This window comes from Anomalospiza imberbis, chromosome 6, assembly GCF_031753505.1.
Source record: "Anomalospiza imberbis isolate Cuckoo-Finch-1a 21T00152 chromosome 6, ASM3175350v1, whole genome shotgun sequence".
Taxonomy (NCBI): domain Eukaryota; kingdom Metazoa; phylum Chordata; class Aves; order Passeriformes; family Viduidae; genus Anomalospiza; species Anomalospiza imberbis.
Window position 1 is genome coordinate 45,428,730 of NC_089686.1, and position 12,913 is coordinate 45,441,642.

At 40.3% G+C, this 12,913-nt stretch overlaps 1 protein-coding gene across 16 annotated transcripts in view; it reads left to right on the forward strand.

Annotated features, from left to right (window-relative positions):
* Positions 1 to 12,913, forward strand: part of TSPAN4 (tetraspanin 4) — a 412,669-nt gene that overhangs the window by 146,049 nt on the left and 253,707 nt on the right. For all 16 annotated transcript variants that reach the window (XM_068193872.1, XM_068193879.1, XM_068193880.1 and 13 more), the window contains one exon: positions 3,935 to 4,016. In XM_068193872.1, coding sequence (XP_068049973.1) covers positions 3,935 to 4,016 — 82 coding nt within the window. The remainder of the gene's footprint in view (positions 1 to 3,934; positions 4,017 to 12,913) is intronic.

A 12,913-nucleotide genomic window follows, 5' to 3' on the forward strand; every position in this document is an offset into this window, starting at 1 on the left:
AAAGTAATTATTTATGATTCTAAGATGGTTGGATATATTTCAGTGTCAGCACTGGGTATGCATTTTTAAGACTGCTATTGAAACTTTCATACAAAAAAAAGCCACTATATATGTTCCTAAGATATTATTTTATTTGATTAAAGAAAGTATTGACTGCAGTGCTATTGAATAAACTCTGATTTAATATTTCAAAACATCCACAGCACTTTCCTCCTTCCAGGACAGGCAGAATTTAAATGAACACCAAGCAAAGAAGGGGACAGAAATATTTTTTTGATGTTGCACCCCTTTTGCTTTAACTGGGACTTGTTAGGCTGAATGCATAATACAAGCTCAGATGCTTAATTTTTTGTTGAAGGGAGCTTCCGTACAAGAGATTGAAAAGTCACAGTGTGATTGATGTCAAGTAAGCCTGAAGTTACACTGGCCTTGAGCTTGTTCTGTGCAATAATGTGAATTAACCTCAGTGAAAAATCACAGCCACAGTCTTGGGCTAGCAGAGCTTCTCGATTATGACAACAAAGAGACCTCAAGTTTTTTATCCTTTGAAAGTTAAATGAAAAAGTTAAAATAATAACTTTGTGGTCAGTGTTTTGATGGGGTCAGTGTGGTTTTAGGCACTTTCAACAAAATGGATGCTGACATTCCTTGTTATCTTGTTTTCTGGCAGACATGAAAAAATTAAGTTTATAAAGCAAAAAGATTAATGAAAAGAGAAGAAATCTATTTTATATTTTAATAATAATTTATATTCTATTAATTTATTTATCACAATTTTATAATTAATTAAGTTTTAGATTTTAGCACTGTTGCCCATAGATATGTTTCATTAGGTGGGCAACAGAGCTTCTCCTCGGCTTCAGGCAAAAGTTCAGAATTTATTTCTGGGCTATGTGTCTGGTCAGTTGTATTTTTGTATGTAGATCACGGTGCTAAAACATGGAAGGATATATAGCAAAAGAGTTAAAGTCGTGGTGATCTCTGAGAGTCCATTAGGTCAAGCAAATTCTCTCTCTACTGTTGTAAATCAAGCTACATCAAGTATACAGAAGACATACAAGCACTTTCTTGGCTTGGAAACAAAGCAGAAACATTGTAGAAACAATTCCTCCACCTATAAGTTTACTCAAATTTTTGTTGGTTTTGTTGCTTTTGCTATTTGAAACTTCTTTCTAAAAAGCTGGAAACAAAAATAAAGACACATTTGTCCTGATGAGGTCCTTTTTACTACATAGCACTCTCCCAAGATGATCTCCATTCATGCCTCACTTCTATAAAGTTCTCTCTTAAAAGCTGCTGGGAAATAGACTTTGGATGCACTTTCCCAGTTGTGAATAATCTGTTCCTGTGTTATGCATGCAATTTGGATAAAAGACATTATGAGGGAGAGCAGATTTTGTACCTTGGATGGCACTTCAGGTGCCGTGCCTGACACAGTAATGCTGTTCTAGGCAGCAGAAGTGTTCAGAAGTGGGTAAGAACACATTGATGCAATCAGTAGTTCATAGTGTCCTTTCTCATCTAGAATCACTTCTTTCCTGAAAGATCTTCTAGTGCTGTACTTGAATTGTTTAATTTATGCAATAGATTTTTTTTTCCTTCTTGCTACATCTCCTGTACTGAGTGTGTGCTTAAATGGGAAGGAATGGCCTTATTTCTTCTAACTGTCTAATCTAATTAATCTGTTTCATTTATTCAGTAATTAGACCATGCAGGTTTTTTTTTTGTTTTTAACTCATGAATAGAAGACAAGAATGCTGAACATCTGTGTTTGTTCCTATGGAGTCTGTCTGGTTGAATAAAGGGCATCCTCCAGTGTCGTCCTCTTCACTTGAAACAGGTGTTTGAAGTTCACCCTTTTGGATGACTTTGAACCAAAGGCAGGGAAAGCCTACTGGTAAAAGAAGCATCAAATGCCTTGCAGGCCTTTTGAAAGAGTTTAGATCTCTCTCTGATCTCATTGGTTTCAGTCAGGCTGTTAGGCCTTTAAGCATCCTGTCTTTGAGGATTAATCTGGACTCTTAGTCCTGGTGGTTTCTGTTACTCCAAGTATATTAATTCTGCCTTAGCAGCTATGGGAAGTCATTGCATTGGCATAAAAACACTTCTTACTCTGCTTATAACATTCTTCCCTTAAAAGCCTGCCCTTCAAAGCCTTTCAGCCAGTCCATAATTGGGGTGCTGGGGGATGAAAAGCATGAATAGAGCCATAGCACTTGGTTAATCATTTCTTCTCAAGTTCTCTGGGCTCCTGGAACAAGGGAAGTGTGACCATGTCTCCTTTTTACTAAAACCTCCTGGTAGCAAGTTATTGCGGTGTTGATTCCCAGGCACTTTGCATTAGAAGGGGATCTAACATCTGCACTTGCCAAGTGTCCTGTGGGCTTTGATGAGACTTCATGTGCAGTGGGGAAGCAGTGTGCATTTGTATGTGAGTCTTACCATGATGGAAGTGAAGTGCCATAGAGATGAGTAATGGAGAAGGGCTGAGATGAGAGAGCTGGGATTATCCAGCTTTTAGAGGAGAAGACTCAGGGGGAATCTTATCATTCTATATAAATAGCTGAAGGGAGGGTACAAAGAAGATTGGAGTGAGGCTCTTCTCAGTGGTGCCCAGTGACAGGAACAGAAGCACAGACTGAAAGAGAGGAAGTTCTGTCTGAACATCAGGAAAATACTCCTGCTGTGAGGGTGACTGAGTGCTGGCACAGGCTGCCCAGAGAGGTTGTGCAGCCTTGTGGTTGGAGATATTTAAAAGCTGTCTGATACAATTCTGGGCAGCCGGCTCTGAGTGGCTCTGCCTGAGCCAGACAGTTGGATCAGATGTCCTCCAAGGCTCCCTTCCAACCTCGACCAGCCTGAGATTCTGTGAAGTTAAGTGTTAATACAGGGCATCATGTGGGCAATGACCTGATCTGAGATGGAGGTTTAATTTTACATCTGCCTTGTCTTGCCCAGTGCAATATGCAGTTACTTCATTCTCTTGTACAGTATAGTCCCATCAATGATGCCTTTTTCTGTTCTACTGATGGGGTTCTTTTATTTTATTTTTTTATTTAATAAATTTAATAAAATCTTTTCAATTTCTGTATGTATGAGATTTTGGGGAGAGCTCTGCTTTCTTTTAAAGCTATAAATGAAAAATTATTCCTGTGGTTATTAAAAAATAATCAGAAGTATAACTTCCTTAAAAACCAAAATAGTACACAAGACAGAGATTCCAATGCTCTGTGTTTTATGAAAATATTTTGATTTTAGAAAGCTGATTTTTAATTTTTCTTTTCAGTTTCTTGAATTTGATTTTTCAATGAACTTCACAGACTCTGCCCTCCCCCCTCCCCCCCCCCCCCCCACCCCAGTATTGGATTTATACATTATATATTCTGGATGTGTAGAATTTATGTACATGGTTTTTTTGAGTCTCAAGTCCATGAAATGTTCATATCTGATCCAGTGTTTAATGGGATGAAGTGCTCATATCTGATCCAGTGTTTAATAGGATTCAGATTATGCAAAGAAGCTGATAATGCTGCCCTGTTCTGATGAAGAGCTTGAACATAGGCCTAAGTGGAAACATGCCATGTGTGATGTTCAGAAGTGCCTGTGGGAGAAAGGAGCTTAAATCCCATTGAGAATGAAGAACATGATCCCATCAGCTTTCGAATGTGGTGTCTCCCTCTTGCTCTGCTCCTGCTGCCATTGGTGGGTGTTGTCATTCTGATGACTTCAGGAGCCAAGCTGTGGTTTCATGCATCATCCTTTACAGTCCCACCTTGCCATGTTTTTCTCTATTAGGTTTCAATACAGTGGGTTTAGCATAGTTAATGAGTGGGAGTCTCTTTTGTCCTTCTCAAAGGCACGGTTAGAAAGAGTTTTTCCCCTTGTATTTTGTAAAAGACATGCAACTTCTGACACACAGGCTCTTGTTTTGCAGGTCCCCAGTGTGCTGGTTGCAGAGAGGCCACCTTGTCAACTGGGATCACATCAAGTGCTCTGAGCTCCCGTTCCTCCATCAGGTACGTGAGCAGCTGTGATCAATTTATTGATTTCAAATAACATTCTGATAATTGCATTTCAACTGCAGGCCTCGGTGTATGGCTTTGTAGAGTAGAAATGACAATCTGCAGAAAGTAGTACAGTTAATATAGTGGATCAGACTGGTACCAGGAGATGTTGCTTACTGCTGATGTGGGTTGTGTTTCCTTCTTTCCTCTGGGGTGTGGTGGTCTGGAAAGACATTGTACTGAGCCCTTTGTGTGAGGGGACTGAAGTGGGAATTGAATTATTAGCCCAGGATCCTCTGTTTTTTCTTCCTGGCAAACTAACTTCATATGATGTGGCTGTTGTTTACCTGAATACTGAGCACAACTGTATTCTTTCATACTCAGATCACTTTTTTTTTGGCTTGTTTGATTTATGACAAATGCTGATATATTATGAGAATTCACTGTTTAAGAAAAAAAAATTGAAATAATAAATAAAACCCGAAGTCATGCATGAAATCTGCCAATCTTCATTCTTTCCTCCAAATCTGAATTTTTTTGCACAGCATATGTATTTTGAATAGGAAAAAAATCAGGTCCAGTCTTTGAAATCACGTTATAAAAACAGTGAAGGTGTAGAAGAACACACTGTGGGAAGGAAAGGACAGATAAACAGATTAAAAAAAGAGGTGCTGCAGCACCTGACAGAGTTGCTGTACCCATATAGTTGATCACCCAGCAACAAATGGCTGAGAGACTGAGATATATTTGGGGTAATCTCACAGAGTGCAGCTCCTGAAGTAGGCAGAAAGGAAGATGATGATGCATTGGTATTTATGTTCAGTCCTGTCTAAAGCCCTGTAGGGAAAAATATTTCTGAATCTTCTGGAAGACTAAAGCTGGAAATAAAATACTGTAATAACTTCCAAGTGGATATATCTGAAGTGGTGAAGCTTTTCAATAGAGGCTTAGTCTTTCCCCCTTATTTTATTTAAAATACTTCCTATTTTGGTTTCCTTTAAAGAGTGACAGGTGACAGAATGACCAGTCCCAACCTCAGGAAAGTCAGATTTTGTCAGAAATCTAGAAAGAAAAATAATTTCTGGCTTGCAGTTTAAAAGAAAATACAGGTGATAGCAAATAACAAGTACTCACTGTTTGCAAGCTACTGAGGACAGTCAGAGAAACAATCACCATTACATGGTGTCCCTTTTTACTGGGCGTTGCAGGTGATTATTTCAGTCCATGTAGGTTTGTGGACTTCTGCAGCACAGGTAAATTGAGGATTTTCAAGGTCCATAGTGTGAAGTGGAATTGAAGTCCCCTGATGTTAATTGATATCAAGTTTTGACTTGGTTAATCTCACACCCTAAAAAGGGTGGTGTCTCTTAGGAGTTTTTACATTGCTTGATTTTCAGTGATTCTTCTCCTGCTCTTACGTGTCCAGCTCTTGGATTGCTTTGGTTTTATGGTGTTTGGGATTTCTTTGTTTCCCCCCACCCCCCCCTTTTTAAAATGTATTTTCTTTGTTTCTGATGTGTATCTTTGAATCTATAACTTCTGTGTTAAGTTACTAGTGGAATTAAGATCTGTTCTATATTGTTAACCGTACCCTGTGTCAATAGAATTGAATGAATAAAATCTCAGTGATTTATGCTAGAAAATAACTCTTTTTGTTACTTTTTCTCCCTTCATTTTGTCTGTGAAAACTAAAGTACATGTTGTTACATGAGCCCCTCAAAAGGGCTGTTCTGTCCACGTAGGTTTTGCAATTAAATGGAGTAGGTAGTGTAGTTGTTGGTAGTGTGACCATAATTTACCCACTAATATAGTCTTTAATTGGACTAGGGTTTTTTTGTTTGTTTGTTTTATTTACTGAATTACTGTGTCAAAACTTGAACAACTTTGCTTTCAACTCTCAAACTGAATTACAAGTTTAGGCCAAGGAGATGCAGCAAGCATAAACCTTCAGCAGTTGGACTGACCCAATTTTATGCATGGTTAGTGATTTTGTTGATTTTGTATTGTTATATATTTAACTCTGCAGAGCTTCCAGGCAAGGTTTGAAGAAGAGTGGGAGGCTTCTTTGTTTTCTTTGTTACTGTAAATATTCACACAGGATGACTGTGTGATTTGGAGAATACCACTCTTAAGACCATGTTTACTTGCTCATCCTTACAGCATTGTGCACAGCACTGCTGTATAAAGTGTGCAGGAAAAAGACATCAAGCCAAATCTGTTCCTCTGCAGAAATTTCTTATACTGAGTCTTCAAGGTGGTCTTTACAGACTAAGGAGTACTTTTTTTCTGGTGTAAGGCCTTTTGGGTAAATGTGGTGAATTAGTGCTGGGGGCATCTGTTTGGGCTGACATGTGAATGTGTTTGATTATGCATATAGTAAGTGTTTGTACTTCATACAAAAGAAATGTGAGTCTCCCAGGTAGCATTTCACCATGGAAATCAGGTAGTATGAATTGTTATCTCAAGTGTGCTGTCACAGGGAGGTGAGATTTAACCAGAATAGTCACTTCTGCTGTACAGACAAGGAGATGACCTTGTGGAGAAGTAGCACACTGTGGTGCTCCTTTCCTGACACAAAGAGGGGGGCAAAGGCTGCCTGTGTCAGTGTAGTACTTGCACACAGACAAGGAGTCTAGACCAGAAGCTGTCAGGTTGTAGATTCTGAGGGATTTAAAAGGATGAAATGAGGGAGGGATTTAAAAGCCATGAAATGGCTTTCTGCCTGCATGCCTGATGTTAGGAGTGGAGTTGTTGTGGAGAGGAATAATGCTTTGCTTTTGCTGCCAGCGTTTGTTTTTCTTTAGCTCTTCCTGCTTCTTGCCTCACTGCTGACAAGGAGGCTGGTTTGCCATACTAAACACCTTAGGGCTGACAGGATGGAGAAAACCTACAGGCTCCTTTGACAGCAGTAATCAATAAGAAGTGAAAAAATCTCACTCTGGGAAGCCCTTTTCCAGCTGTAAATGGCAATGGAAGTCCTGAAGGTGAAAATCTGATTTTTAGCCCAAATAATGAACGCAGAGGACCTGGGAGCAGGGAAAAGATTTGCAAATCCAGAGTTTATTGCTGCTTATCTGTGTGCACTTCATTGTGCAAGACACCTCTCAAAAATGCCTTCCTCAACCTTCCTTTGCTTATTGCATCCCCCAGCACTTAGACTCATAGAATTGTTAAGGTTAGAAAACACCTTCACGATCATCTAGTCCAACCATTAACCTGGCACCACCATGTTCACCACTAAACCATGTCATTTGGGGTGCCTCATCCACACATTTTTGAGACTTCCAGGGATGATGATTGCAGCACTTTCCTAGGCAGCCTATTCCAATGCCTGACCACCCTTTGAGTGAAGAAGTTTTTCTTAATGTCTAATCTAAACCTGTCCTGGTGCAGCTTTAGGCCATTTCCTCTCATTCTGTCACTTGTTACCTACCACTCACCACCACCTCTGGTCCCAGCCATCCAGTCAGGTTTTTACCCAGTGAGCAATGCACCCGCCCAAAGCCATGAGCAGCCAGCTTCTCCAGGACAGTGCTGTGGGAAACAGAGTCAAAGGTTTTACTAAAGTCCATGTAGACACATCCACAACCTTTCCATCATCCACTAAACAGATCACCTTGTCATAGAAGGAGATCAGGTTGGCAAAGCAGTCTACCAGCTGCTTTTCAGAAACCCATCCTGGCTGGGCCGGATCCCCTGGTTGTCCAGTATGTGCCACATGCTGGCACTCAGGACAATCTGCTCCATGACCTTCCCTGGCACCAAGGTCAGGCTGACAGGTCTGTCCTTCCCCAAATCCTCCTTCCCACCCTTCTGTAGATGGACATTACAATTGCTGACTTCAGTCAGCTGGGAGGCCCCTGGTTCACCAGAACAGCTGACAAATGGTTGGAAGTGGCTTGGCAAACTCTTCCAGCAGCTCCCTCAGTGCCCTTGGGTGGATCCTATCAGGGCCTATAGCCTTGTGTATGTCCAGATGTGTAGCAGGTCACTGACCTGTTCTCCTGAATTATGAGGGCTTCGTTTTGCTCCCCATCTCTGCCTTCCAGCTCAGAGGGCTGGGTACCCTGAGGATAACTGGTATTATGAAAGACTTGCTGCAAGGGCTTTCATTATCATACTTCAAACTTCTACAAAGTTCCCACTTGCCTTATGAGAGGTGGTGAATTTCTCCAATTCTCTTCAGAGCCACTAGAAAATAAGGAAAACTTAATCAGAACTAGGCAGAAGGAAGGATCAGAATTAGGTTTTTAACCTTACAGGTCTGGTTTATTTTTAAAAATAAGTAAGTCATTTCTATGGAAGAAAAAAAGGTTTTTTTTTCTTTTCAGATAGATTTAATTGCCAGCAAGTCACATTGAAAATGTCAATAAAAACTAGTAATTACAAATGGGGATAGACAGAAATTCCCAGAGCACCTGGTTAATCAAAAAGTAGAAGCTGAAGAGTGCAGTATTTTTCATGCTGTATTATGGTGATAATGGCAAGTCATTCAGAAAACACAATAGGAAAAGTTATGTCTAGCTGATATATTCTTGTTTTGTGCCGCCGAGTAATTGTTGATATGGGCTCTGACTGTCGTCCTTGTTTCGCAGGAAGCAATGCAAGCAAATAAATATGTCTGTATCCCATATCGCTGTTTTACTCACAACTTAACTGCTTATTTGGTTGATATGGAGTTTTTATTCCCTTTATGTTAGTTGTGCAGCTACAGAATTCGGTGGTAATAAAAACACAAGCTCTTGCAACACGCTCTGGGCTGATAAATCTCAGTGTTTCGTGAAGTATGTGATAATCTCACGCTGCAGATATGTGACAGGGAAAGCAGTTTGCCCCCATGGTCACTTGGCTGGTAGGAGAACTGGGATAAGGATCCCTGGCCTTGAGTCTCAGCACAGAGCTCCCTCTGTCTGACCATGCCGCCTCTGCTTTGGTTTTTTCATAGAACTGTTAGTGGTATCATTCCTCCTAAGGATGTGGGGAAGGTTTTAGATATTAAGCAGGTATCTTTCTGTCAGCACTAAATTAATTTTAAAGAGGAGATACAAAAATAGTACATCCTTTTGTATTAGATATCATATGTCCTCTGGAATCATGTTTGCCAAATGCTATTAATGGCTACTCAAGAGATTCATTCTATTATCTTGACTAGCTTATTTCTAAAGTAGTTTGACATTTTATTTCTCTGGCTTATCTGTTGTTGTAGGGAGATACTGGTTTATTACCCTTTAGAAGGCTGAAATGTTAACTAGGAAATATGGGAGCTCCTTTCATTACTTTTTTACTATGAAATATGAAGTCTCAGACTGGAGTGTCAGCTCTGCAGCAAAGGAGGATTCTGGCCTTGTGCTCAAGAGGTTTGGATTTGACTTCAAACAGTATCCCAGACCCTCTGTGCTAAGCTGCTTATTCTTCCATCCTACAAAGCAATTTTAAGCCCTGCACACCTTACCTCTCAAATGGGAGATGGAGGTTGAGCTGTGTCTTGTTCTGGCACTGCCGAGATCCCAGTGTCTGCAGTTAGTGTGGACAAGTCCTGCAGGAAGGGAGCAGCTGGAGTGAAGTTGGGCTCCTGCTCCCAGAGCAGACCTAGCTGTGAACAGTAGGACAGATGTAATTTAAAATATTCACTGGCATTGCTGCTGGATGTGTACTGTTGGCAGTGTGAACTATAATGGTACTGTAGTATGTTAACAAAAAACCCTTTTACCTGGAGGAATTAAAGCTGTTTCATATGGTCTTCATTTAAACTGAACTTCTTTCTTCCTCAGCTTGTCCAGATAGGCTTGACAGCAGCTGAAATCTCTTAAATTTAATGGCTTTGGGTGATTTTGTATGGCTCTTCTGGTGTCCAGTTCTCTCTGCTTCATGATTTCCTGATTCCATCTTCATGTGTGCACACTCTATTTGGGAATGCAAGATAAATATATAATTTTATTATGATCTTTGGGAGACACTGTGAATAGGAGGGATTTTTTGAGAGGCTAGGAAAAAGCTTGGAGTCTGATAAGCTGGGAAAACCAGTTGAGATGGATTTGAAGTCTTCTGTTTGTGAGAGCACTATTTTACTTTGCATCACCCTTTTGAGTCAGAGAAGATAAAAAGCATCTGGTTAATAGAAGCCTGGATGAAGACATGTGCTGCTACACTTGTTTTTGGAGTCTGGCAAGTCCTGGGCTTGGCACATAAAAAAATCTATTCTTTCATGAAGGAGCTTTCCTTGTATTAGAGAAAACTGTAAGGTGAATGAAACAAATAAGTAGAGCAGGCTGTATTATTAAGCAAGTTTTGTGTAAGTGGATGAATACTCACATTTTAAAAAGAGTCTGAAACTAGAACCTGTGAAAGTAATTTGCTTTGTCTTAAGAATCCATCTAAGAAAGCTTTTGCTTTTTGAGGATAAAATAATAGAAAACTGTAGGCCTTCTTATAGCAAAGATAATTGCACTCTTGCTTATTTTAATTACATTGTTTTAAGTAGGTCACCCACATGCTTAAACCTGTGGAAAATTTAGGGACGCTTAGCAGTCTGGTATATGGACAGATTCAGGGGACTTTCTTTTACAGTGCCTGTATTGCTCCAGCATTTTAGCATGGACTGCCTGCAGTCAGAGAGAACATCTACTTGTACTTGTTTTTTAATCTAGACTGGTGTTAGCACTTCTTTTCTGGGTCATCTGATTTCATTACAGACATGTTCTTTGCAATCAGCTGTCTTGTAGCAGCAGTGATAAAAAGATAAAATCAGGCTTCTGAAAGCAATGCTGACAAGATTGGCTCAGAGTGGGTAAAGAGACTAAAAACAGGAACAACTTCATGTGGTCAGAGATGTTACTGAATATTTGCTTTCTGATTTAAGCTGTATTTAATGGCTACAGAAGAATGAGGCAAAAGTTACCAACTCAGTTCCTGATTTCTTAAATACATGGCTCTGTTTTCCAGGTGCTTAGGATGCTGTATATCCCTTTGGTACTGAAAATGTCTGACCTTTGGTGTCATCTCATGAGCAGCAGAGCTCCAAGCACATTTCTAACAGCTCTTCCCCTCTTCAGCTGCTTAAGTGGTGCACCAGAGCCCCTCTGAAAATTTGAGTAAAGGGCTCTTTTGAAAATATTTGGCTGCAAAGATACAATGTGGAGAGTACTAAAAGGAGCAATTGGGTCTGAGCTGGGTTTGTAGCCACTAATGCAAATAGTAGTATAGCCACAAGCTAAACTCCTTGGAGACCCCCAAGAAAAAAAGGTCATAAAGGTGATGATAGTGGGTATAATACATTTGGAAACTGCTAGGAGTTCTTACATGAGGCTTTTTCAAGCATTGCAAGTGTTACTAAAGGCATTTAAGTGGGATTGCAGTACACAGAACATCTGTTTCAGAAAAAAAAAATCTCTTAGCTCTGCTTTTTGTGTGTCTTCTGTGGTGAATTGTGCCACATTGTCAGTTTTATCACTGATATTTTTTTTTTCTGCTGACCTCCTCATGAATGAATGTGTAGCAAGAGGTCTATGAGAATGCTTTGGATCAGCATTTGTTTGCCCTCTGGAGCTCTGTCAATGATACCTGGGCAGATTATCATGGTGGGGAGTCTTTCCTGGAGTTCAGGAAAAGGGAAGGTAAAAAAGCTCTGTGCTCTGAACAGGGAAGTTTGCACAAGGCACACTCTATGGTGGAAACAAATCAGGTGGAAAAACAAGTCATGCAAGGTGGTTAGCAGTGCAACTAATTCTTCCTTTTTTCACTATGAAGCCCATCTTCTTTAAGAGAAAATGGCAGTTATTGGCAGTTTGAACTTCTCAGTGGTGTTCAAATTAATAGGGCTTTATAAGCATGAGATGTGATGTTTTCCTTCTGTTACAATAGCAGATAAACTCTTCTCCCCCTTAATTTGACCAGGACTTCACCAAGCACAGAGAAGAGGGAGCAAGATAGTAAGGAGGCAGAACCTTTCTTTTTATTTCTTGGCTGTTGGGTGTAGTCTCACAGTGAGGGATAGGAGCCACATGAAAGCCCTGATCCACTGTCTTTTCAATTCAAAGACTTTCATCTGTTTAAAGAGATTTGAAACAAACTTCAAACCTGTCTCCTTCAGTTAAGCCCAGGTCAACTTGGAAAAAAGAGACTAATATCATCCTGGAGCACACCCTCTCTTCTGCTTGCTCGGTATTGAGTCCACTGTGTTACAGCTTCATACATTAGTTCCTTGCCTGGTGTCATGAGATCTCCCTCTGGTTCAACCCACAGATTGTTTTGGCTGATTGCTGGAGGTGGAAATGCTGTACTCTGTAGCCCTGCCTATCCCTATCCCCATTTCTCCTCCATGCAGTGGATACTTTGCCTTTTCTGGTTTCTTCTGTGAGATCACAGGTTGTAGTGGAAGTGATCTAAGTAGCCAGTAAAGACTTGAAATGAAGTTGAAACAACATGAACAAAGCTGTAGGGAAAGTGAATTGGATTGGAAAGTTTTCACTGTGTGATCAGCTAAATCCTAAGATCTGTCTGCTCCTGGACTTTTCCTCAAGTAAGCTGCTTTAAACTAATTACATAGGTATAATCCCCTATGAGGACATTTGTTCTGGGGTAAGAGCGTCTATGTAGAAATTGAACTCTTGAAATCACTGGAAAGTATTCTACAGTAACGTCTTTGATTAATTTCTAAGCATATCAGGACCTACAGCAATTACAGCTAGTATTGCTTCTGTACCTCACTGCTTGCCTAAAGTAGCTCAGACTCTGCCCAGTAATGAGTAGGTTCAGAGTTGTGGCCCTTCATTTTATTTAAACTAGCAGAAGCAAACAGTCCTCTCGATGCTCCATCTGAAAACGTGTTAGCACAGATTGAAACTCTGCACTGTGTATCTGTGTGCTGACTCCACAAACCTCCCACCCTTTGGCACTATCTCTTTCATAAC